The 26,079-nt window shown below is 51.2% G+C and overlaps 1 protein-coding gene across 10 annotated transcripts in view; it reads right to left on the reverse strand.

The window, feature by feature from the left end:
* The window catches only part of GPSM1 (G protein signaling modulator 1), a 152,770-nt gene that overhangs the window by 4,339 nt on the left and 122,352 nt on the right, over positions 1-26,079 (reverse strand). For all 10 annotated transcript variants that reach the window (XR_508912.4, XM_065572066.1, XM_008169472.4 and 7 more), the window contains one exon: positions 4,256-4,415. Coding sequence is in view for 9 of the 10 variants with exons in the window: in XM_065572066.1 (XP_065428138.1) it covers positions 4,256-4,415 (160 nt within the window). In the remaining variant the exon portion in view is untranslated. The remainder of the gene's footprint in view (positions 1-4,255; positions 4,416-26,079) is intronic.

Consider the following 26,079-nt stretch of genomic DNA (forward strand, 5'->3'; position numbering starts at 1 on the left):
GCAGTGCTGACTAGTACCCAGCACCGGGATTCCCGGGGTCCATCTCTGGCTCTCCTAGCGAAGGCTGTGCTGCCCCAGGAGCTTAACTCCTGTGCCTCACTTGACCCCTCCAGATCAGGAAAGTAATACTTCCCTGCCCCGGCCCGGGGTGTGCCGCATGGCTGACCTGGGTCTGGAGCGCCTGGCACCGCTCTAGTGCTATACAAAGGGTTAGAAACGCAGCATTCCAAGCTCTCAGCCCCCTGCTGCCTCTTGGCTCCCATACGCTGCTGTCGCTACAAGCAGTGAGCTCCCGCTGGGAGCGGCTGGCAAGGAGCGCAGGAGAATGCAGCGGGGAGTGGCTGAGTGGATCAGGGAGCAGAACGTTGCCCTCAACGCGGGCACAGGCGTACAAGCGGCCTTTTAAGGTCCGACATGAGCGAGTGGTTCTGCCTTTGAGAACTCCCGGGTGGTGGGACCAAACAGACCCGTTCCTGGTTACAACGTGTCCTCGAATTGCCCGTGCTGAGCCCTGAAGCAGCCTCCTCAGTGCAACTGCAAATCCCAAGTCAGTTAATAGGCCATGATTACAGTGAACCACCGAGGAACTTGTCTGAAGAGACATTTTCCGCCTTCCTCATTATTAAGCCTAATTTTAGGATTCGGAGGCAGGGGCCGGCCCGTTCCAAGTAGGCGGTAGTTACAGAAATTGTGCTTGCAATTGATTCCAAAGTCCCTGGAAGCTTGAGTGGCTTTCTGTCTTGCGCTCAGGCAGCCTCCTACCAGACGCCCCATGCAATTACAAAGGGTGGGCTATAATTAGAGGCCATGTAATCAGCCAAGTGCAAGCAGAGGTAAGTGATTCATCAGACAGCTCGTCCTTTCCGAGTCCCCCAGACAGCACTCGCCTGTCAGGTCCGGTGCAGATACGGTATCTGCCGGTGCAATGGCTGCGGACGTTCTGTCCAGCACAAGGCAGCGGGACCTGCGTCAGAGCGCCTGCCTTAGGAAATCACAGTCTGCGCCTGGTTCTTTTCAGCCCTCCCAGAGCCAGCCTGCTCCTCCGACGGCTGTCTGTCCGGGCGTGTGCTTGGGAGCGAGAGCGCGAGCCAAGCTCTCTGCTGATGTAAACGGGCTCAGTTCCATTGGCTTCAATGGAGTTTTGCCTGTTTCCCCCAGTGGAGGACTTGAGCCATGACGTCCCACCACCCTCCTTAGTGCTATGCTCACAAGTGCACACACTCCCAATGCCACCTAAAGATTCCGGTGCTGCCTCCCAGTGAGAAACAAGAGACCAGCAGGCACTTGCAACTCGCGCTGCTGGCACAGACAGCCCCCCGAGCCGAGGAGCTGGCACTCCAAGGGAGGCGCTGTGCTCTGTCTTGGAGCACACCCGTGGGAAACCCAATGGCCTGTGATGGGATGTTAGGTGCGGTGGGATCTGAGTTACTACAGAGAATTCTTTCCTGGGTGCTGGCTGGTGAGTCTTGCCCACATGCTCAGGGTTTAACTGATCGCCATATTTGGGGTCAGGAAGGAATTTTCCTCCAGGTCAGATTGGCAGAGACCCTGGAGGTTTTTCGCCTTCCTCTGCAGCGTGGGGCACGGGTCACTTGCTGGAGGATTCTCTGCACCTTGAGGTCTTTAAACCACGATTTGAGAACTTCAATAATTCAGACATAGCTTAGGGGTTTGTTACAGGAGTGGGTGGGTGAGATTCTGTGGCCTGCGTTGTGCAGGAGGTCGGACTAGATGATCATAATGGTCCCTCCTGACCTTAAAGTCTGTGAGTCTATGAAACGTGGTTGGGGGAAGCGAAGGGAAAGGTGCATGGCAAGCTCAGCCAGCGGCTAATGTCCGTACGTGCTGGCTAATGTCCCTACACCTAAGTGCAGACTTGTGCTGCCAATGCCCATCATGCTTGGCATGACCAGGTCTGGATGGCACCACATCTGGCACTGCTGGGAACCTCAGAGAGGAGGTTTTTCAAATGACACGTAAGCAAACAGAAGGCACTGCACAACGAAAACGTTCAGTCGCAAGCCCTGAAACAACATCCAACAGTCCATGAAAACAGCTGGGTGGTTCCTTTTTGCTGCTGGTTAGGAATGAAACATTCCCCCGCAATGTAGAAAGCCAAACACGCTGAAACCGGGCGAGCAAAGGGGACCCAGTAAATAACTCTAAATAGAAAGTAAAACAGGGCACGTAGTTTTACTGTCTAAGCGAGAGTGCAAATGAATTAAACAGCAGTGTGCCCAACTCGCACTTTTATCGAGTGTCTCATGGTATTTGCTGTTGTCCTTAAAGCCTCCTGTTGCAGAGGCAGGGGCGGCTCTATGGTTTTTGCCGCCCCAAGCATGGCAGTCAGGCGGCCTTCGGCGGCACGCCTGTGGGGGGTCCGCTGGTCACGCGGATTCAGCGGTGTTTCTGCGGGTGATCTGCCGGTCTCACGCCGTCGGCGTACCCGCCGCCAAATTGCCACCGAAGCTGCGGGACCGGCGGACCTCCCGCAGGCATACCGCCGAAGGCTGCCTGACTGCCGCCTTCACAGCGACCAGCACACCGCCCCCCGCGGCTTGCCGCCCCAGGCACGCGCTTGCTGCGCTGGTGCCTGGAGCCGCCCCTGTACATGAGAATCTCAGCTTTCATTTAAAAAAGGAAGTAAGGCCCAGACCCTCAAAAGGGATTGATTCCAATGAGAATTTGGCCCAGGACCTCAAAGGTATTTAGGCACCTAAGTTTCTAGCCATCAGGGTTGTGGAGCAAAGCTTCAAAGTATGAAGTGAGGACAGCCCAACGGCTCAGAAATCAGGAGCCGAATCAACAGAGCTCCAAATTCACGTATTTATTAACAAATCATGTTTTTTAATCCAGCCTTCTGCTCTGGAGTTCTAAAGCCAGGTTTGGAACACCTGGGCTGACGGTAATATTGAAACAGCTTAAAGGCTGCTGCTGTCTACAGCTCCCTCGATTACAGCCCTCGGCACAGCTGGGAAACCCACGCTGGTTTCTGCATCGGCAACACGCGTAGCTTTACAAGAACGATGCGCACGTCCAGGCTATTTTTAGGGTGAAAAAGCCACCTGACTCGGAGCCAGTCTGTGCTCCCTGTCACAACACAACCTGACCTTTTCAGCACTATTTAGCTCTCGCTGCTGCCAGCTCTGTATTCCCGAGGTGGTTCGGTGCTGCGTCTCACATATCGGCCTTGTTAGGGATGTCGGGTGTCTTGTTTTAAATCATCTTTTAGGGTTGTTTGTTCCAAACGGCATCGTTTGATCAAAACCGTATGGAACAAATAAAAGGGTAAAGTGCCATAGAAACGGCTTTTAAAGCGAAGAGTTGGATACTAGTCTCTTTAGCCATTGCTTTCTGATTACTGTTTAAACACATCTCGTCACAGCCTTGCAAAATGGCCATAAAAATATACCAGTCCAGGCACCCAATCTCCTTGCCTAGCGTTACGATGTTGATAGCACTACCATCTAGTTTATCTACCTATTCATTCAGCTATCTAAGATCTTCCTGTGGTTATCTACCTATCTGTGCTCCGTGTGTCTCCTATGGTTTATCTTTCTCTCCAGCACCGTTCATCATAGTATCTACGTGCTGAACAAAATTCAGAAGCACAAAAACCAAATGACGATTCCAATGAAAAAAACCTAACACTCTTTTACTTGCCCATCCAAAATCACGGCAAATGACCCAGGTGTGTCAGCAAATACACACCTCTAATTGCAAGACCGCCTTAACGATTAATAATACACCTCTCCCCCGATATAACGCGACCCGATATAACACAAATTCAGATATAACGCGGTAAAGCAGCGCTCCGGTGGGAGGGGGGTGCGGGGCTGCGCACTCCGGTGGATCAAAGCAAGTTCGATATAACGCGGTTTCACCTATAACGCGGTAAGATTTTTTGGCTCCCAAGGACAGCGTTATATCGAGGTAGAGGTGTACTTAGCGCTTATAGCACTTTTCATCCAGAGCAGGAAAGTGCCTTATAGCCAACCCCCAAATTTTGGGGTTCTTTTTATTTGTGTCTTGGTCCTTGTGCCTTTGGGGCTCATCGTTTCAAGCTTTTCTCTGAAACCAGGAAAGATACTTTTGAACAAATGAAAGCTGAGATTCTCACACAAGCACCTGACTCCAGGAGCTGGGGATTTAAAAGAAAACACCAACTATTGCCAGACTTGCGGTAAATTCATGAGAACTGGCAGCACTGCAGACATGTCATTACTCTCATTAACGAGAGCCCCCAAATGCTTACATATTCTTTCTTCCAGGGCAGGCACGGAGGTGGCAGCAGCCTCTGCAGCCTCTGTTTGGCATTCTTCTAGCGGGCAGCGCTGGTCATCCATTCGACTGCTCTGGAACTTGCTCAGCAGGTCAAAGAAGCATTCCTCGTCTGAAGGGGCCCGGCTGATTTTCTGCAAAGAAGAAAGAAAACAGAAGAAGTCAAGCAATCAACAGCAACTCCTTGCATCTGCAACTGCTGACTTACATATATACAAGTTTCCTGCCCTGTCCTAGGCCAAGTGGAGGCCGGATTCCCTGCTGCTCGGTGCTGCAGAATGGAGCCGACAGAGAGGGTCAGCGCTATTTGATTCTCTGCTTGGCTCCGCCCCCAGCCACAGGATAGGTTAGAGCAGTTTGGGGGCTGCTCTAACCTGCACCAGCTGGCAATGACCTCCAAGGGACTGTCCGCACCTCCTTCCCTCCCCCAGTTCACTCCTTGGCCAGGGCTATGAGGGTAAGGCATAGAAACTGCCTCTGTCCCTGCTGCAGCTTCTCCTCCCCGCTCCCCCCCCCCCCCACACACACACACACCACCCTTAGCAACCCCAGCTGGGACATGTGGTGGGTTCTGCAAAGGGAGCAGAGCAGGACAGCGAATGGTGCCTCCGGCAGTCGTCAAATTCCCTTTCACTCAGCTCATTGCTCATCTCCCATTAAGGCGGCTCGTTCCCAGCGCAGGTGTCCCGCCAGGCATACAGCTGCATTGTGTCCCCATCCAGTCCCGTCTCCGAAATAGCTTCTCACTGTTCTTCTCCTTGCCTTTCCATCAGGGGACTGTAAAACTAGCCTCCAACGGAAAGAAAGATCAACCCCCCGCCCCACACACCCCGGCAAGGCAGAGTTACCTTCCTTTGCAAGTGCTCGCCTTCAGGGGCTATGGCCAGGGAGCATTTGCAAAGGCACAAGGTGAGCAGCCGTCACCGTTCCTTTCCGTTCCACCAGAGGAACATTTGTGGCAAGTCGTTCTGTTAAATAATCCAATCACGTTCCAGCCGACCCTGGGAAACTCTGGAGGCATTCCAAGCAGCCTTTGGCTGGGGCCGCGTTTCTAGTCTTCCTTTGGGCTCCTAGCAATGGGAAATTAGCCTTGCTGTCCAACAGCCTTCATGGCTACAGAGCATCGTGACCACATGGCCGAGCTCTCTCCTGGCACGCCGGGATCGTGCTATTGCTGGGAGAAAAGGCTGGTTCTAAAGGAGAGAGGGAGGGAGTTCCGTCCCCTTGCACGGGAGAGGGAATTAGTTACTGAGCAGTGTTGGGGCAGCGAAGTGAAAGAGAGGAGATCCGGACAGGAGCGGAGTCAGCCCGGGGAGCATTTAGGAACCTGGGAGCGGGACTGGGCTCGAAGTCAGAGAGGGACAGGAAGAAGTGAATGAGATGGACCCTAGGGTATCACATAGAACCCCCTTCTGGTGTGTTGGCCCCAGCCCCATCCTCTCCCTTTGCAAGGTTATAGCCCCGTAGGCACAGACAGCGAGTGTTCCTCTCAAACCAGCTAAATTTAGACTCCCATAAAGGCCCCCACAACGTGAGCTTCCCAGCGTTCTTCCTTCCTTTGTGTTATCCACAGGAGGCCGCTGGTTATAACAATCATCGCGCTGCAAATGCCACTCAATTATAGCTCGTCAGGAAAACAATTCTCGCACGAGAGCCCCAAATGAGCACCTTTCACCAGACAGCCATCTATTTAAGCTGTGCTGTGGAATGGATTTGCTTCCAAAGCCTCCATGCACAAGCCCTGTGGTGTGACCAATTCCAGTTCAGACAGATGTGTTTTTATGCCATTACCAGGCACGCTTCGTTAATGGAGTAAACACAGAGTCCCCCCTTTGGCTCAGCCAAATGCAGCGTAAGCAGCCGATTTCTCTGAAGAATTACTCAGAATTGGATGTGAAATTAGAAAATGAGAAGAGAGGCACCTGCCAGGCTCAGGGGGGCTCTGCCTGGGCTGGGGATCTGGTACCGTCACACAGGCTGGTCAGATGCTACCAAGAGCAATGGATAAAATCAGTGGACACTGATGAACTGCTGGTATCCGCTCAGTGACCCATTGACATGAGCTGATGGCATGGATGGACTGACAGCACCAAAACCAAGAGCAATTATCAATATTATGAAGACCCAGCTCTTCAAAGGGATTTAGGCACGTAACTCCCATTGAAACCAATGGGACCCTGAAACCAATGAGAGTTGGGCGCCTAAATACCTCGGAGGATCTGGACCTATGAGCCCCAAGCAGGATCAGGTCCCCATTGTGCTAGGGGGGAGGGATAGCTTGGTGGTTTGAGCCTTGGCCTGCTAAACCCAGGGTTGTGAGTTCCCTCCTTGAGGGGGCCATTTAGGTATCTGGGGCAAAAATCAGTACTTGGTCCTGCTAGTGAAGGCAGGGGGCTGGACTCGATGACCTTTCAGGGTCCCTTCCAGCTCTATGAGATAGGTATATCTCCATATATTATTATTATTATTATTATTATAGGCGGTGCACAACCACCTAGCGAGAAAAAGTCCCTGCCCTGAGGCATTTATGATCTAAACAGACAAGTCAGGCAAAGGGCGGGAGACAGGAAGGATTATTACAGGGCTTGAGGTGAAGTGCTCTGCCAAACGGGGGCTGTAGCAGAGAGGGGACTGACCCCCGATGGCCCGTGTCCCAGGGCCTTCACCGCACAGCCATCCCTCCAGTCAGGCGCTTGCCTCAGCAGAGAGGTGCTTCATGAATGGGGCCCACAGCTTGAACCCCCTTCTCTCGCCCGCTCCAGGTTGGTCCCTCCATGCCAGTCAGTGGGGAATTGCGGGTGCCTGCCCTGGCGAGGGGGAGATTTAGCGCTCGGGTTAGCGAATCTGGAGCTATTCTCTAGCACAACGTTCACTGACCACAATCAAACCGGTCTGGTTCCAAGCCGGATGAAGCAGGGAAGGCACGTTTCGTGCGAGAGGGGCCAGCTCACTACCTGGCCACACCCCGTCCGTACCTAAGTCCATCTGACAGCCCCTCTTCTGCTGTGCTGCTTCGATACACTGAGCTGGCTTGTACACAAATCACCCTCCCCCGGGCCACTTGTCTGTGTGCCGGTCTTGTCCTTAGATTGCGAGCAGCACTGCTCTCCACGAGGGCCTGCGCCTGGAAAGCACAAGTGCACAGCAGGTGCTATTGCAAATACACACTAATAAACGAGCTGGCTGCGCTTGTGGAGTTGGGGAGCATTCGGCCTTCGGGCTCGTGATGTGTGGGACACCAGGGAACCCCGTTGTGCTACTGCTTCCACAATGCAATGCCTGGCTGGAGATTTCTTCTTTAATGCACCAGCAGCGCCTTCAGACAGCCGTTCGAAGAGCTCACCAGACTTTGCTGATTTTAACCCTTTGCATTCTACGTTTTCCAAAGCGCCTACCGACACCAGCTCCTTTCTCCTCCCATCATCCCTGAGAGGTAGGGGAGGTCTGAGCCCTATTTTACAGACTGCGGAGCAGAGGGGTCAGGTGACTTGGCCCAGGTCACACAGTGGGTCACTGGCAGAGCCAAGGATAGAACCCAGGCGTCCTGGCTCCCAGTCCCCTGCTCTGATCACTAGAATCTGCTTCTCTCATGGACACTGAAGTACAAAATGAAGTAAAGCTCCGATGCATCCTGGGATAGAAGCGCTTAGAGATGCTCACGTCTTAATGTAAAAAACAAAAAACAAAACAAAAAACACCTTCCTTTTCTTCCTGGTTTTGGCTTTTGCAGCCTTGTGCATCTGCACTAATTTGCCACCTAAACCCCCACAACTCCCCCCGTCACACTCACCAGCTTTTGGCAGAGGTCTGGACAGGGATTCCCATTGGGCTCCTAACTTGGCCAGCACCCTGGAGTGACTGCAGCCCCTTCCCAATCAGGGAACAGGGCAAGGTGTAGCAGAGTAAAAGCCATGTGTAGCGCCCAGGTGGCTGCACTCAGCCCTTAGGCCCAGCCCTTTTAGCACAGGGCCATGGAGACAGAGAGGGCATCAGAGAAAGGCTTCAACTCATTCAAGATCTGAAGCAACAGGTGCCTGCTGGTGGCAAGGAAAATCTGGAACTCCAGCCCCGGAAGCGTAGGGCACTGGAGCAAAGCAACAGGAGAAGTCAGAGTTCGGCTTCTTTGCGGACTCTGGGATCATCTCAAGCTTGTCAGCAAAGCTACAGGTTGTCCATTATGGAACCGAGTCTGGTGCAGAAGAAGCCATGGGAGGCTTCTCTTATGGGCCCCTCCTCGTTCTAGCCCCGTGGAGAGCCCTTCTAAACAGGTGAAGACGACTTCGAACAAAGGGCAGCTTGGTTGTTTTCAAAGGGGATGGAAAATCCCCAGGAGAGAGTTGTGATGAGGGGGTTAAAGCAATGGTTTTGGCTCAGTAAATGAAGGAAAATAATGTTCTCTTATGCTAAGCAAACCAGACGAGATACATTCGACTTCTATTTAGGGCATCGTCAAAATTAGCAACAGGCCAGGCAACGGAACATTTGCAATCTGGGAGCTGATCAGGGGAGGGGAGGAGTAAAACCCCACCTCTTCCATGTGCTGATCTGCTAATAAAATGGTGTGTTGGAAAGAGCCTCTGAACCAATAATAGCTGCACCCTGGAAATCAAAGGGTTTACATTGAGGATGTGCTGCATTTATTACAGTTCTGCCACCTCAGGTTGCATGACCCAAATTTCATGCGGGAGAAGAAATTCTGCTCTCAATCAGACCGATTCAACCCAGCTGGTTTCGGTGGGGTTGCACCGGGAGTAGCATTTGGTCGAGAGAAGGACTCTGACTTCAGATGTGCAAACATTAGGGAAGTGTCACGGGGGAGGAAAAATTAAGCTAAGAAGTGATGCCACACACTCCAGAGAGCTGAGTTCAGATCCGCCATCGTGTGAAAAAATGAGCTTCTACTGGATACTTTGTCTGGGTCACAAAAGCATCGCACAGTTTCAGGTGACTGGCAGCCACTGCTCAAGAAAGGCCCAGGGCTAGGACAGGAGGGAGTGTTTTGCCTGATCTGTGAGAGGAGTCAAGGACTGGAAGAGCCAGGGGGTGGTGTGCCAGGACCTGGGACAGCCTGGGACCGGTCAGGCAGGTTCAGAGATGGAGGCATGCTGGGGAAGCCGTACAGGAGTCCAGGGCTGGACTAGCAAGGGGAGCTGCAGATCAGGGTCAGTGTTCACAGGCAGCCCAGGAGAAAAGCAAGGGATGCAGGTGAAGCTCACGGGACACTGGCAGGGTGGGACGAGGGAGCTTTTGCACTCTGCTGGCACAAGCCAGTGCTATTCATCCTTCTCTTTCATAAGCACCAATCACCCAGTTAACCCTCCTTGAGAAACAACTCCCACCTCCTCCACATCCCTCTCACTGCGGACTAGCGGCTCACTTTCCCCTTGGTTCGCCATGGACTGGCTCAGCACCCCTCTAATTAAAATGCTAAAACCCGACGATACCCCGAGCGCTTGGCTCCCTCAGTACACACCTCCGGCCTGGCCTCGGACAAGGAGCTGTGGAGAGAGCTGGACCATCACGATGCAGGCTGAGGCCACAGATGGGGTCATGATCAAGAGTGTGCGGACGATGCCATTTTGTAGAGTAAAACGGCGTCCTCCTCTGGCACATATGGTGCATGTCCTACAAAATGGCGTCCTCCATGCTGTCTGGGGTCGCGGGCGTTAATAAAGCGTCAAAATGGGGTCCTGCCATCAAACTTTGGGAACTGCTGCTCTAGCTTGTAGGACTGGTCCCCAGATCCCCGGATCTTTCATCCATGAATTAGACCTTGTCTATGTGTGTCCTTAACTTACCATAACAATGAAAAATGAGACGGGTGCTTCCCCAGCTGCCATATCAATAAGCCTCCGTCAAAACCTGTTGCTGAGAAGTCCTTGCCCATTCCCTAGTGTCCTCTATAAGGACGGCAGGCAAGGAGATGATAAATGAGCCTTCCAGACAGCAGAGAGGCCCTTCTCCAGAGCGGCTCATCATTTATCTGAACAACACACACCTGCGGCCCAGCACAGCCCGGGGAACCGTTGCCAAAGAGACAGGCCAAATGGGTCTGCGCTTCCCTATATGGATTTTAAATGGAAATGAGGCGTGTGTGTGTGCGCGTGGGGGGAAGGGGGGAAATTGCCCTTATGATCGGAAAGAAAATCTCTTCTCACACGGCACCGTTCGCAGCGGGATGGATCTCAAAGCACAAACTCAAACACGAACCCAGCCTCGCAGCCAGAGCAGAGCTCGGAGCCTGGAATGAGGAATGCATGTGACTAATCGAGTTTCTTTCTCCGCCGGCCGTTTGCAATTTCGATGTATTTATTCGCTCTATTAAACGATAGTTTCTGCCAGCTGATGGAGCGACTCCTTTAGCCCAAGTGCTAGCGGTGTCAACAGCACCTCTCCTTTGGCTGCTGTCCCAAAGTATTTCCCAAAGCAACGAGTTAGTCCAGGCTCCAATGCTGGGTTCCAACCCTGCCGACGATCCACAAAGGGAGTCATTACAATTAATTCCGGCGGGAATACTTATGTGCATTAATTGAAAATCCACTTCCTCAAAGACTTGCACGGGCTCCTTGGAGATTTGTTTCCCACAAACAGTTGTGCTAGTGAAGCTGCAGCACTCAAACATTCCCAGAACGCCAACGACTGGAGCAAACCCATTTACTCAAACTCACAGCAATTTTTTAAAAACGTGCTTCACCCATCTTTACTCACAATGCCCCAAGAGGTCAGTAACATTATCCCCTCCTTACAGATGGGTAAACTGAGGCACAGCGACTCGGCCACATAGCAAAGCAGTGACAAATCTGGGAAAAGGACCAGAAGGCCTTGGTTCCCAGTGCCCGGGATGCCGAGTAATGGGTTACTGGTCCTGCTGATCTGATATAGGAAATTTCCACTTCTTATTTAGACTTTGAAATCATTCCAAATGCCTCACTGCAGCATTCAGGGCCCAATGCAAAATCCATTGATGTCAATGGTCTTTGGAGCAGGCCCTTGGAGTCTCCTTTGTGTTTCAGAAACAAATCTTTGGGGGAAGATGAGGATTGAAGCCGATTTTCGCTCCAGGAGGGGCTGCGGGGAGGTCTGGCTTTGTTCCTTGGTGGGAGACCCAAGTGGGGAGTTGCAGTCTCTCTTTCGGGAGGGGAAGCTTCCTGAGGCAGCTCCTACGCCTCTTCCAGGGATGGCAAACGACATGTGAAAACCAGACGAGGTATTTAGTCGTCAGGGGAAAGCTGAGGGGCTCCCTCAACAAAACAGTCTGGTCTCGGCCAGGCAGGTGGGCCCTGAAAGGGTGAGAAAATCCAGCTGTGTCTGTCACCCCTGGACTGGAGCCTGCCCCAGGTGCTGCTGGGGTTTTTTGTATTGTGAAACAGGGACCAGCTTACATGCAGACTTCTTCAGCTCAGCTACAAATCCATTCTCGCACTAAAGGGCACTGGAGACACACACGTCTCTCCCCCGGCCTTGCTGCTGGGCAAGACATGAATTCTCCTCTTGCCATCTGAACGCAAGGAAAATACAGCTTGGAACGGAGCCAAGGACCGGGTCAGGGCTGTTTGGGGGTCAGAACGAGGGAGGCTGGCCCCATGTTCTCCCCTCAGGGAGCCTGCATCCACTGAGCTAATGGAGATGTACCCAGCCAGCAAGGGGGGCAGAGAACTGCATTTGGTTTAAAGTCACAGTCCTCACTTTGTATGACTGACATTTTCATCACAACACCCACTGCTAATCAGTGTGCAGAAAGGGCTAATGAAACCTTGCCAGTCAGACTCGTTTACCTGAAATAGGCCTCCCTAATTTGAAGACACCCAGGCTTTTGCATACATTTTTTTCCCTAAGTGATCAGTAGGCCCGTTTCATCTGCTGTTTTGTAACCAAGGTGGAGACAATACCAGCTGCTGTCTGGGAAATGCATCGAAAAGTGAGTGCCCAGGCGATTGGGTGTCTCTGAGTCACCTTCTCGTGCACTCGGAGGATTTGCAGAGATGCTGCACACCCACGACTGCTGACGGGGTGCGGGGCGCTTCTCACAATCAGGTTGAGAAGCTTAGGGGGTTCTGAGACGTCTACCTCCTTAGCAGCGTTCATAAGGGAGGAGGATCTTGTGGAACTCTTTTTTCCCCCGAGGCCACTTAGCCCTAAAACTCCCCATATCCCATTATTAGCATGAAGGTATTATGCTTGGAATTATTATACCAGGATCAGGCCCCATGGTGCTGGGGGCTGTACAAACACAGACATAATCCACCGGTTTCCCCACGGCTCTTGAGGTCTAAAAGTTCTCCTTTGAGAACCACTGAACTCACCTAAATACCCGTCTCAGGGCTCCATCTACTGCCCCCGGGCTCCGACTCAGGTCTGACCCTGGGCTCCACTTCTGTCCACATACTGACTCAGTTCAGCAAGCTGGGTCAGAGCCTAACGGATTAGAGTCCTGCTGACATGTGGTCCAAGGCCTCTCATTCTGCTGTGTGGACACACTCGTATGGCTGCGAGCCCCGAGTCCAGCGACTGCGAGCCCAGGTTTACAATGCAGTCCACAAGCTTGGGTCCCACAGATCCAGGTTTACAGTGCAGTAGGGCCCCAGGCTGCCTGGCTCCTCTGGGGAAGATTAAATGTGATTCAGTGCCTTGGAAAATCACTGTAGTAGCAGCTGTGCAGGGCCAGCTTAGGGGGAAATTCAGCAAATCACTTACGCACGTGCTGAAAGTTAGTCATAAGCACTTGCTTAAGGGCGTTGCTGAATCAGGGCCTGTAGGAGGAGTTTTTCAAAAGCACCGAAGAGATGTATCCACCCGAGTTGTTGACTTTCAATAGCACTCGTGCTCCTGAGTCCCTTTGAAAATTCCCCTTAAACTGCCTCTGCCTCCTCTCACAACGAAGGCAGATTCCCAGGGCGACTCTGGGGTTCCCTCTTCCCCTCCCAGCCCCGGCGTGTCTCTGCAAAGGGCAGCCTTCCTTTGACACGCACACAGGCAGAGCTACATTCTGAACCCGGTGCTGGATGCGTGAACACGAGCACTGTCTTTGTGGCACCGTGGGGTGGTTTTATACAGCACCTCTCCTTTGGCTGGTGCCCCAAAGTGCTTCTCAGAGCAACGAGTTAGACAGCGGGGCTGAGTGGCCAGCCGACGGCAGCACCCTCTGCACGCTCAGCAATTGCGCCCGTCCAGCCGGGCGGGTGAGAATCTAGTCTGTTACGAAAGGGCATGCGGGGTGAAGTTACCACCTCCCCATTGCTTGGTCCCTTCATCTCCAAGATGTTCAGCTTCATGGAGCGAAATAGAGAAGGACCCGGTGCTGGAACCCTCCCGCTGGCGCGGCTGTTCTGTGCACGCAGCTGCCACCCTGCCTAGTCACTGATCGGTGCTCCTCTCTGCTCAGCAGCCACCCATGGAGAGCACAGCACTCAGCACTGATCGCAGCCCCGGCCGGCCCAACAGACCCCAACACGAACTCCAGCAGGGCAGGGCCAGGAATTAAAATTCACTTGAAACAGGGAGCAATTTGGGGCAGGGACTTTGTCTCCCTTATAATGCTGAGAGCACCTAACACATTGAGGGAGATACCGTAATACCTATAATAAATCACAGCAACCCTGCGTCCAAAGAGGGGGGCAATAAAACAAAGAGACCGAGCGAGAAGGAACAAACAGGAAGAAGGTAAATCCTGGAGGGCGAGTGGAAGGACGAAAGTCACATTCTGACTCAACGACCCCACACGTCCTTCTAAGCTTGGTTGGATGGTAGGGCTTACAGCAGGGGACTAGGCGTCAGGACTCCTGGGTTCTCTTCCCCGCTCTGTGACTCACTGTAGGTAAATCATGTAACCTCTCCATGTCTGAGTTTCCCTGAGTACCTTATGTTTGTGAAAACACTTTGAGATCTTCAGATGCTAGAGAAAAGCTGCTAATTATTATCATTGTTACACTAGTGTAGTACACGGCATCTTGACACCTCTTATTCGATAGTGTCATAAATGCAGACAGAATGGTGACCAGCATTTTCTATTGATCACACTATTATCCATATACTCCATAGGGGCTTCGGAACCACAACATCTGCTAACAACGTCCAAGGTTTCAGTCCCCTTTTAGAGGCTTATTCTTAGAGCTGGTCAAAAATTCTTCATGACAATATTTTCTTCCCCAAAGAAAAGGTGGCTTTTCAGCCAATATAGAAATGTTTGTTTTGTTCCTTCGGTTGAAATTTCTGACCAAAAAAACTCCAAACCGATTTTTTTTCAGTTTTTGAAAACCAATAAATGTTTCAGGTTCTAGTTAAAAACACACACACACACACACACACACACACACACACACACACACACACACACAACCCGTCCAAAATGTGAAAACTTTTCAGGCTAAAGTTTTGAGGGGGGTAGTGATTTAAAAAAAAATGTCCCCCAAAAGTCAATGGGTGTTTTTTGTCCAGCTCTCGGTGTTATACATTTAACTTCACACCGCAAAGAGTCATGGAGCTCTCCTGCTGGCAAATGCTTCCTCCTCATGGACACATACACATCACCTGCCGGTTATAAATACCCCAGCCAAATGGTTCTGGCAGCCGGGGCTTCTCCCACAAAGCTTCCTGCTGCCTCCACAACATTTTAAAGTTAGTTCTTTTTAACACCGTAAGAGTCAAACGGGAAACGGGAGCCAGGCAGAGTGGCTGGAGTGGGATACAGTTTGGGGAGGAAGGTTTATTACTGATCCCACGCTAAGAGAAAAATCCTCCCACTTTCATCTCAGTTTACAATCATGAGATGCGATCGTGTGACTTTCTGACATGCTGCTGGCTAGAGACTTGAAGTTCAGAAAGGTCCATTATGATCAGCTAGTCTGAGCTCCATAAACGCAGGCTGTGGAATTTCCCGCAGTGATTCTGCCATCTGTCCAATGACCCGAGGCCATCATGGGGGCTCTCAAAGCCTCCACGCCCTCCAAGAGATATAGGGATTGTCATTGCGGATCAGAGCAGAGGGCTGACCTAATCCAGCGTCCTTTCTCTGACAGCGATCGGCGCTGGATGCTTCAGAGACAAGTAAAAGAAATTCTAGCGGAGAATTAAGGACTAGGAAGTCCAGAGCAGCAGTTTCTTCCAAACCCCATCAATCAGTGGCTGGCTTATGCCATGAAGCACAAAGGCTATTACCCCTTCTGAACTTCGTTTATCTCATCCAATGTAACTACAGATGTGCTCATTATCCATGTAAATAGCTAGTCTTTGTTTCTCTGATCGCACAAAAGACATCCCCTTGTAGTACCAATTCCATTTAGGGGCCTTGGAGAACTTTGATGCCCACCCCAACCAAAAGAAGTCTGTTTCGTTATAAAACGTACCTCCAGCCAGTAGAAAGTCTCAAATCTCTAAGGACTTTTCACTGCCACTTAAAATGTCCCTGTTTCGCATGAAAGGTCACTGCTTCTAAATACACAATGCGGGACATCACCAAATGGAAATTAAAACGGTAGCAAGTTTCTGAACGGTAAATCAACTTCAAAAACTCCAAATTTAAGGCATGGTTTTTGGTGTCCCTCAGTCTTCTAGAGCACCTTCCATCACAAGATTTCAAAGGGCTCAGTCCCGAATCCCTCCCTCCCCCAATGTCAGCAGCAAATTCCCCATTGATGTCAATGGCATAAGATCAGACACAAAGTGCCTGGACTGTAACACCTGAGCATGCCAGTCAGGCAGGTAAATATCACTAGACCCCTTTCCTATGTAGGTTCTCATGCTGGCCATCACCAGCACCTCCCAAACATTGAAAAGAGACTTCTTCATCTCTCAGGCTCTTCCTTCTTATTTTAGCCAATTAAGGGCTCAGTCCTGCAAAGGAAAATACCTTGCAAGGTGGCGGGCAAAGTCCGCTCCCACTAACTTGATGAAGAATTGGAAGAAGCCCAGGCCTGGCAGGAGGTGTGCCAAGAGAGGCAGGAGCGGAGCCTGGGGCGAGGGGGCTGATTGACGATACTGGCCATCAGCGTCAGAGACACATTCTGGCTGCTTTGGGCACTGAACTAACGTTGCCGTCTAACCGGTTTTTGGAAAACTGCTGCTCGATAAAAAGCGAAGCAAGAAGGTACACATGGAGCCGAGGCACTGAAGTGAGCCTTGCAGAGGAAAAGCGGGGGGTGGGGGGAACCCTGTGGTCAAACATTTCAGTCTGTTTGACGGGAGGAGGAGCTGTCTGGAGTTTTCATTCTAACTCTGGATTCACAGCGTCTAGTGATGAACAGTTTCGTGCTCGCTAGAGCCAACACTCCCCAGGCTAATGCTATTGCCATTTTAACACATTCCAAAGGGCTGTTCAGCTTGCACAGTCTTTGTGCTGAGTAGAGCATTTTAATGGTCTTTCAGTATCACGACCAGCCACCCTCCGAAGTGACCTCACAGTGTCCTGGCCATACACAGGCACCCCTCACCTCCTCCTAAATAAACACACCCATCATCATGAGTGAGACCCCAGTCATCAAAATCCCCATGCTGCCTTTTACAAGGCATTCCCGAGACACCGGGGGCTCCTCTCTTGAGGCTTGGGGGGGGGGGAATGAAAGCAATAAACAATTGTGTTACAAATAAGTTCAAACTGAAGGGGCTCTTGCAAACTTTAAAGAAGCTGGTTTTTTAAACAATTTACAGATCAAACCCCAGCCTTCCTATCCCCCCAAAATATAAATATATAACAAATTCCTCCTCTCCCCTCATGTGTTCTCTCACTCCAGAGAACAAGGAACACAAATAAAAAGACAGAGTGCTACTTACTGATCCCAGCAACAAATTCCCTCTAAAGCTTCTGCTTTCACATCTTGAAGCGCATGAACAATCTCACCCCGTATAGGAAGTAATTGTGGAGAGAAGCTGCCGCTTTGATGCTTTTTAGCTACTGCTAGGAGCCACAGAGAGCTCTCACCAGCTATCTCCCCTCGCAGGCTGCCGGAGGTAAGATTTATGTGGAGCGCTCAGCCATGTGAAAAATGTAGACAGCACCAATGACCCGCTCTGAGCGGAGATTTGGTTTAAAGTGACAGTCTCGTTTTCAGAGACCCCGTCCTCGGGTGACTCTGTTCTGCCCGCACATGGAGAGGGATGTGTGGACTCAGTTAAATAGGTTGGCTTTCTCACAGCTGATGCCACGATCCTAATGTTATTAGATGATCTTCAATATGCGCTAGAGCTCGGAGAATATTTAGCTCTCCCTCCTCCGCCTCGCCCACCTACCCATCCACCACACACATTTTCGCTTATAAATAGACTATCAGTTTTGCCAGAGTGGAGCTACACACACACACACACACACACACACACACACACACACACACACACACACACACACACACACACACACACACACACACACACACAAAATACACAGTGCATACAGAGGCTCAATATGACAGGGAAGAGTTTCAAACACACAAAACTAAAGCGCTGTTTGCTGCCCCTTCTAATTGTTTTTCATATATAATTTCTGTTCGTAGTTTTTTCTCCCATTGCAAAAGCCAGAGCATGACTGTCTGTAACCTCCTCTCTTAATTCAAATGCACTGATATTAAGTAGATGGGAATTCAATACCGAATTGCAACAAGGTTTTAATAACAACACTGATCAGATGGAAATGCTGTAAGAGCCAAAGAACCGTTATCCCCCATTTTACAGATGGGGAAAATGAGGCACCAAGAGGTGTAGCAACTTGCCCATGTCATGCAGCAGGGCACTAGCATAGTTGGGGGCAGAACCCAGTTCTCTTGGCTTTCTGTCCAGCATCCTAACCACTGGACCACACTGCCTCCCTAGACTAGGCCCTTCCTTCCTGGACAAAACTACCAGCTCCAGAGCAAATGCAGCTGCTGTGAACCTGGGTGTCTTTCTGAATCACTTCTCCAGGCTTAATCCCGAGTGCCCCATTTGTTCCCACTGATAGCAAAGTACCTCTCAGAATCAAGGTCTAAATAAGCAGTGGTGAAAGTTCCCTGTTCTTCAAGCAGGGAAATTTTATTCAGTTAGAGACATGCATTTTCTTTGCAGGGAACCACACACTATTCTTAAAAAGGGGAGATAGTGTGGTGGGAGCAGGGGGTCCGGACTCCCGGGTTCTCTCTCTGGCTCTGCCACTGATCTGCTCTGAGACCGTCAGTGAGTCAGTCCTTGCGTCTCAGTTTCCTCACGGGGAGGAAGATAATAACTACCATTCCCCCAGAGAGGCTGGGATGCCTAATTGGTGTTTGCAAAGTGATGCGAGACTCGTGATGGGAAAGTGCCATGGACATGCAAAGGATTACTACTAAATATACCTCCCTGCAGCAGCAGCTCTGGGTGCTCGTGGCGGTAATGCTAGCACCACTTTATGGCAGGACGGGGCCGCAGGGCCGTGGCTGGAGACGGGGAGGGCTGGATTTGGAAGTAAAGCTGTTCACACCCAGAGATGATGGGAGAAGAACTTGAACAGGAGAAGAAAGAATTATGCCACTGAGACAATTTGACTCTGAGATGGAGGGCGGCTTGTGAGTGTGATCGGGTCAGGCAGTGTCCAAGGGCAAGGGAGAGTTCTGAACCAACGAATGAAAAAAAAAATCACTCATTAATGAGAGCCTCAGATGTGTCCTTCTACACAGCCCATCCCATACTGACCAGAGTCAGCAACCCTCCCTCCCCGTATGGACCAGAGCCAGCCCCGACGTGTGACCTTCCACACAACCCCCCTCCCTGTATGGACCAGAGCCAGCCCCGACGTGTGATCTTCCACACAACCCCCCTCCCCGTATGGACCAGAGCCAGCCCCGACGTGTGACCTTCCACGCAACCCCCCTCCCCGTATGGACCAGAGCCAGCCCCGACGTGTGACCTTCCACGCAACCCCCCTCCCCGTATGGACCAGAGCCAGCCCCGACGTGTGACCTTCCACGCAACCCCCCTCCCCGTATGGACCAGAGCCAGCCCCGACGTGTGACCTTCCACGCAACCCCCCCTTCCCGTATGGACCAGAGCCAGCCCCGACGTGTGACCTTCCACGCAACCCCCCTCCCCGTATGGACCAGAGCCAGCCCCGACGTGTGACCTTCCACGCAACCCCCCTCCCCGTATGGACCAGAGCCAGCCCCGACGTGTGACCTTCCACGCAACCCCCCTCCCCGTATGGACCAGAGCCAGCCCCGGCGTGTGACCTTCCACACAACCCCCCTCCCCGTATGGACCAGAGCCAGCCCCAATGCATGCCCTTCCATGCAACCCCCCTCCCTATACAGACCAGAGCCAGCCCCGACATGTGCCCTTCCGTTCAGCCATTCTGGTCAGCTCCTGCTCCTCGTTAGTACAGCTGCAGCACTCCATGGATTGTCCAGAGAAATCCAGATGTTGGGACATTAAGAGAAAAACCAGAATTCTTCAGGGGGGAAAGCCAGTCCTTTAAAGTACAGTGCACAGGCACTCTGCCCTAAGATTCGCCCTCCCTCCCTGAGACTCGGTGTCCTGAATGTCAGGTAGATGAATGTGTGAACTCCCGGCTGTACAGTGAAAAGAGCAACTCTATAAACCGGCCTTGACACACCGCCACTCTCTCTCAAACTCCATAACCATCGCTCCAACCAGGACTTACTCTGCAATCTATCCACAGAGAGAAATTCACCTTGGAACGACTTCCTCCAGTTCTTTCCTTTTCTGACTGTGCCGGTGATGAATTAGAAAACTAGAGAAGATACTCAGGCAGACAAACCATGGATCTCTCAGCAGAATAGCAGGGTGACAAGCTCAGCACAGCTGAGGGATGGAGGAGGCACGTCTGCAGAGATGCTTTCCCTTTCTGGAATGCCGGCTTGACAGGGACAGGTTTGTTCTTCCTCGTCCTCTAGCTACCGCATGGCAGGAGAAGCCAGAGAAGGGCACCGGAGGTGCCTGTCAGCACTTCATGCCAAGACTGGCCTTCTGGACGCACGATAGGAGCCAACTCCAAGAGACTCTCCGTACAAGTAACATGTCTCCCACACTAAGTTTCTTGCTCGCCTGCCCCAAAGACTTAAAGCAGCTGCTGCTACCTGGCAACGTGCGTTTCCTTTGTAAATACACATCTTTCGGGGAGTTCTTTTCAACAGAGAAAAATGTTCATTAAATTTCAGCCACCAGGACAGGCAAAGGCACGTAAAATATACGAGATGGAGGACAGACCATGAAACTGAGGTAGGCAAAGAATATGGCGAGAAGAGCAGTGGATGAGAAGGGAAGATGAAAAACTTGGGTACAAGAAGAGTGGAAACACACCCTGGTTGACATTTACAATCATTTTAATAGGGATTTGGTTTCAAAATCACCTAGGTGACTTTAAAATCTCAGCCTCTCTGCTTATGAAAGGAAAATCGCCCTATATAATCCTCCCAGGGTCAGAGAACCAAAGTCTGAGCTCAGTGATGCAGGGGAGAGTTAGAACCCGAGCTCAGAGCTGCCCACTGGAAGCAAGAGAGCATGTGTGTGTTTCGGCCATGCAGACACAGAGGGGAGGCTTATGGGACACTGGGTTTGCACTCAATGGGAGGGATAGCTCAGTGGTTTGAGCATTGGCCTGCTAAACCCAGGGTTGTGAGTTCAATCCTTGAGGGGCCATTTAGGGATCTGGGGCAAAAATCTGTCTGGGGATTGGTCCTGCTTTGAGCAGGGGGTTGTCCCTTCCAACCCTGATGTTCTATGATTCTAAGGACTGGTAAATTAGTTTGGTTAAAAGGAGAAAGGACCTGAACCACAATCTCTCAGGGAGGGCTAAGGGGGACCTAAGCTGTATGTTGGCTAAACACGCAGGGGTGGATTTCATCCAGAAAGCAAATATAAAAAAGGAGGCGTGGAAATGCAACACGACCGAAATGTCATTTGGGATGTGCAGGAACGCCCCTGGCTCTACTTCCCCGCTCATCACCTGGCCCTGGGGCTCCGACACGGAATGGAGGAAGGACACCATGCAAAATTATAATTACAGCAAATTGGCCGGGTGCAGTGACCCATGAAACTGAGCTGTAATGACACAAGGCCCCGTCAGTGAGCACATGGCAAAGGGAAGAGCAAAGTGGGGGGAGCCAGAGCCTCTTTGGAACAGATTGTCAGAGACTCAACAACTGCAGGGCAGCCTCAGGGATCTCACAACGCTTTGGGGGCATGCTGGTTAGCATCACTTTTGCCCTTGCCCTTCAGCTGCCACACAGGAAACACCACAATACGGAAGGAGACTGGGGAGACTGCTGGTGCCAGCTACTGCAGCACTGGGGAGTCCCTTGGAGCAGTTCGTGAGCTAAGGATGAACCCCAGTCTGGTGCTGACAGTCCATACAAAGCCACCAGTGCCATGTGAGCTCTCTGCAGGGGGGTGAGCAGAGCCGAGATGTGGGGGTCACTATGTCCCCTGTCATTATTTGCCATCAGGATGTTCAGGAGAAAATAGAAAGGGCCCGATTCTCCCTGGCCCTGTACCTGGTAGAGCCATTTACACCAGTGCAGAGCGGGTATAAAAAGCCACTAACTCCGGATTGATGGCATTCTGCTCCCACTTTGCCCCGGTGCAAATGGCTGCACAAGGTGTGGGACCAGAACCGGGCTTAAAACCCCAGCTGCTGATTGCAGAGCGTGCAACCCCAATTTTAAACATGTTGCAGCAACAGGGTCTAGAGCTCATGGGGCGAAGGAGGACCAGGAGCACAGCAGTAAGACAACACGAGTACTCGGCTTGGGCACCTGCCTGGTGTCGTGGTTCTGCTTCCAGGGCCGGACCCTCAGCTGGCGTAAATCAGATCCATTGACTTGAATGAGGCTATATCGATTGACACCATCTGAGGATCTGACCTCCGGTTTTTAGTGTTGACGCTAGGTTGGATACACAGGCAGAGGCACGGCACAAAGGGCTCTGAAGGGGCTTGAACTCGATGTGGTGGTGAAGGGGAAGCCAGCCTTCGAGAGGGATTTGTGGTCAGATTGCCACTCGAGGGACATTGTTTTAGGATCTGTGGTTTGGATGGACTGAAGGGAAGGGGCGGGCAACGCGTACGTCAGGAAGGCCAGAGGCTAAAGACTCCAGGTCATCTGCAACATAGCTGGGAAATACCAGTATCAGAATTAGAGCTGTATGAGAGAGAGAGAGAGAGAGAGAGAGAGAGAGTGTGTGTGCGTGTGTGTGTGTATGCACATGGACATGAAGATGCACACACATTTTTTCCTCTGGGAATGAAATTATTTTCCTACTTGGATTGTTTCCAACAATTTTTTCCCCCCTTAGACAACTCATCCATTCATTCCCCTTATACACCTGCTAAAAGCTGGGTCTATTGTTGGATTTCAAATAACCCAAATTTTATTATTTCAGATAAAGAAATCAAGCACCCCACGCTTCCCCCAAATGCATTAGCTGAGGCCCTGGTCACGTGCATGGATCATGCCAAATGGATTTACACACGTTAAATAAAAATAATTTGATTTGATAACAGATCACATTATGATTTTTGCACAAGAGGGAGAACGTGTGATCGCCCACGTGCATGTGTGGGGGTGTTTGGTTTAGGTGTTGGTGACACCTCAGATACTTAAAGCTCTTGATCTGAATGCCGAACCACTATTGCCAACACATTCACATGTAGCTACTCTGTGCAACAGTCTCATTAATTCTGATTTTACACTTTCTTTTTTAATACACTGTAATCTAGCTTGACATTACAAGTCTGGTAGCCAAGGTCTGTAATATAGAGCCCAACGCATTTCTGGTGCATGACTGTCTCCGGTTTATTGTGGAGAAGACAACATACCACTTATGATTGTATCCACTCCGTTCACAAACAGTAACAGTACTACTTTGTGGTTAATATAGCACCTTTTATCCAGGGGTTTCAAAGCACTTTACAAGTCAGGTTAAGTATCACCATCACCACTCTACAAACAGAGGCTCCACAGAGTTTAAGTGACTTGCCCAAAGTGACTCAATGAATTAATGGCAAAGCCAAGGTTATCACACAAGCACTCTGCTCCCCCTTGCCTACTCTGTCCACTAGCCCACTCTGCCTCCTCAGTTAAAGTTTTGCTTGGGAGCAGGTAGTTCATTTGCTGTTTGAGAGGGGAAAGGATAATGAGATGGATGTGGGTAAGCACCATAGGCAGTGCCATCAAAGGATATACACCTCCTAATCCAAGGGGGGAAATTAACCGATACGCCCCAAACAGCACATGTATTTTTCCACATACTGTGCTCGATGCATCGGATAGTGGAATCAGCCGAATATTTGCTTTGAAAACTTCTGCAAAGAAGCCTGCTTGTGTCTTCTGTTTCCCAAAATGGCGCTGTTTAGCTGTGTTTTGGGTTTATTTGCAAACATGCTCGTTCTTACAGGTATTATTTTTAAATGTGTATTGAAAAGATCCGATGCACATATCTTCAATTTGCAATCCATCTGGCAGCACGCTCTATAGCAACAAGGATAAGGATCATGTGAAGGTAGAATATGTATTCATACGTAGACATATACACCCACCCGCATTAATACCACCACCTAGCTTCCATTTATACAAACACCTTTCCTCCCAGAGCACGCCAGAGCCCTTCATTATTGTTTATTTGTATTCCAGTAATGCCTAAGGGCCTTTGCCAAGATCAGGGCCCCTTTGTGCTAGGCGCTGTACAAACCCATACGAAGTGAAATCCTCACCCCATTGAAGTCAACGGGAATTCTACCGTTGGTGTCAATGAGACTAGGATTTCCCCGTGGTCAGAGACAGTCCCTGCCTCAAACAGTTTACAGTCCTAATAGACAAGACAGACAAAATTGTACACATGCCTGGGGGGCGTCTGTTCCCTCATCAGTGAAAAGCAGCCACTGTCGGGGTGAGTTGTGGCAGCTGTTTCAGTCTGGCACAGAGGCTGGACACAGCAGTTTGGGACAGGAAGTGAAGAGGATTATCTCCAGTTAAAACTGCAGTGAGAAATGTATGGAGGCCAAACTGGAACTGAGCCATGGACCTCACACCCCAATTTAGACATAAAATACCAGGGCATCTTTAATGATTCCCCACGAGTCAGGATCTCCATTCTCTGTCTCATCTGAAAGCCAGGGTGTCTCCTGGAATATTCCGGGGGTGTGCAGCTCGATACCGACTCAGAGGAGAGGGCGTCACCTACTGTCCCACCACTACCACTCACTGCACCGTGATTCTCTCACACATACCCTGGCCTGGTGTCTTGGAATGAAATTCCTCTCAAGTGTCCAGCTCTCCCCAAAGCCCTCTAACTCCTCCTGCAGCAGAAATGGAGAGACCCAGGAGGGGAGAGCTGGTCCAGACGTTTGGCTGGGGTTCGCTCTTTGAGGGTATATCTGCCCATCAAGCTGCAGGTGTCATTCCCAGCTCAAGGAGGCATATCTGCACTATCTCGGATCAAACTAGCGTGCTAAAAACAGCAGCACAGCTCTGGTGGTGCGCTGGCCGCCCCGAGTTTTGCCCGGGACTGTACTCCGAGCAGCTAGCCCCTCTTGCTGCTCGCGCCACCCCAGCCTCACTGCTGCTGTTAGCACGCCAGCTTGATCAGAGCTAGTCCGGGTATGTCTCGTTGAACAACGTGGCTCTCCAAAGGTACTATCCCGCCTTCATTCCCTGGCACACCAGCTGTATTATTTCTGAAATACTGAAACGATGTTTTCACGAATAGCTTTTTCCAAACACTGCCCAGTTCGCAGGCAAGAGCAGCCTTCCGAGAACGGAGCATCGAGAGCGTCCTGTGCCGCCGAGCTGCCACACCAGAGTTTAACCCCAGTTACAGCAGCAGGCTGAGCGCTCGGCAGCGTCTGGGCTGTCAAGCTCCCGGGCCGAGCAGCCCTCCGTGGGGAAGGGGAGGGCCCCGCCCGGGCTGTGAAAAACCCATTACTTGGGCTCTTTTTTAGATTCGTTGGAGTTAATTGCCTCTGGGAGATGCAATAATAGCCCAGCTCGTCTGAAAAGGTAGATTCAGGCTGGAGGTGAACCACAAACAGAGATGAGCCTCTATTGCCTGCTCTCCCCAGCGGGCCTCCCTGGATTTCATGTTAACTCTAGCCTCCGGGTTTGCCCATCCAGTCCCTACCTGGCAGGGATGCTGGTCAGACACAGCTCCGATGAAGCGCCGACAGGCAGCTCCTGGAACAGGACAAGAGGAGGGTGTCTTTCTTCTTTCCAGCAGTGAGCTTGTGTATCTAACAAACCCAGGAGACGTCCTGTACGGTAACAGGCATTCCCACGAGCACAGCGGCTCGAGTGCCTTACAGCCATGACAGTCTGGTAATCCTTGTTGTCTCAAACTTCTTTTATTTATCTATTCACCTATCCGCCTAGGGCCAAATCCTCGCCACTTCCCCGCAGCCACGGACGGCCCTCGCCCGAGCACTCTCTGGAAGTGATGGCTTCCTGTCTATGCCCCGAAGCGTGGTCACAGACAATGGGTCCGTCCCAACCACTCTGGCTCCAAAGAAGTGGAGCAAAACATGCAGCTCGTCCCCAGGTGACGTGCAATCCAGAGGGGACGGAATTGGTTTTAGATAATATACCTTGGCCATCTCCGAAGGAATGGGTTTGAGAGTGACATTCCAGCAGCTGTTGTGCTCTCAGCCATAGTTCACGTGGAGCCTTGGATAGTAACAATCAAGGGCCAAACTCATGCCTGGGGGCATTCCCCGACTTCTGTGGTTTACACCAGGGATGAATCTGGCCCTGGCTTTTGACAGAAGGAATGCTGGCCATGAACCCTAGGCTATCTCTACTCTACAAAACATCCCCTCGGCGCTTGAACTTCCCCTGGAGAAGCAGAAGCAGCGGG

This window comes from Chrysemys picta, chromosome 18, assembly GCF_011386835.1.
Source record: "Chrysemys picta bellii isolate R12L10 chromosome 18, ASM1138683v2, whole genome shotgun sequence".
NCBI lineage: Eukaryota > Metazoa > Chordata > Testudines > Emydidae > Chrysemys > Chrysemys picta.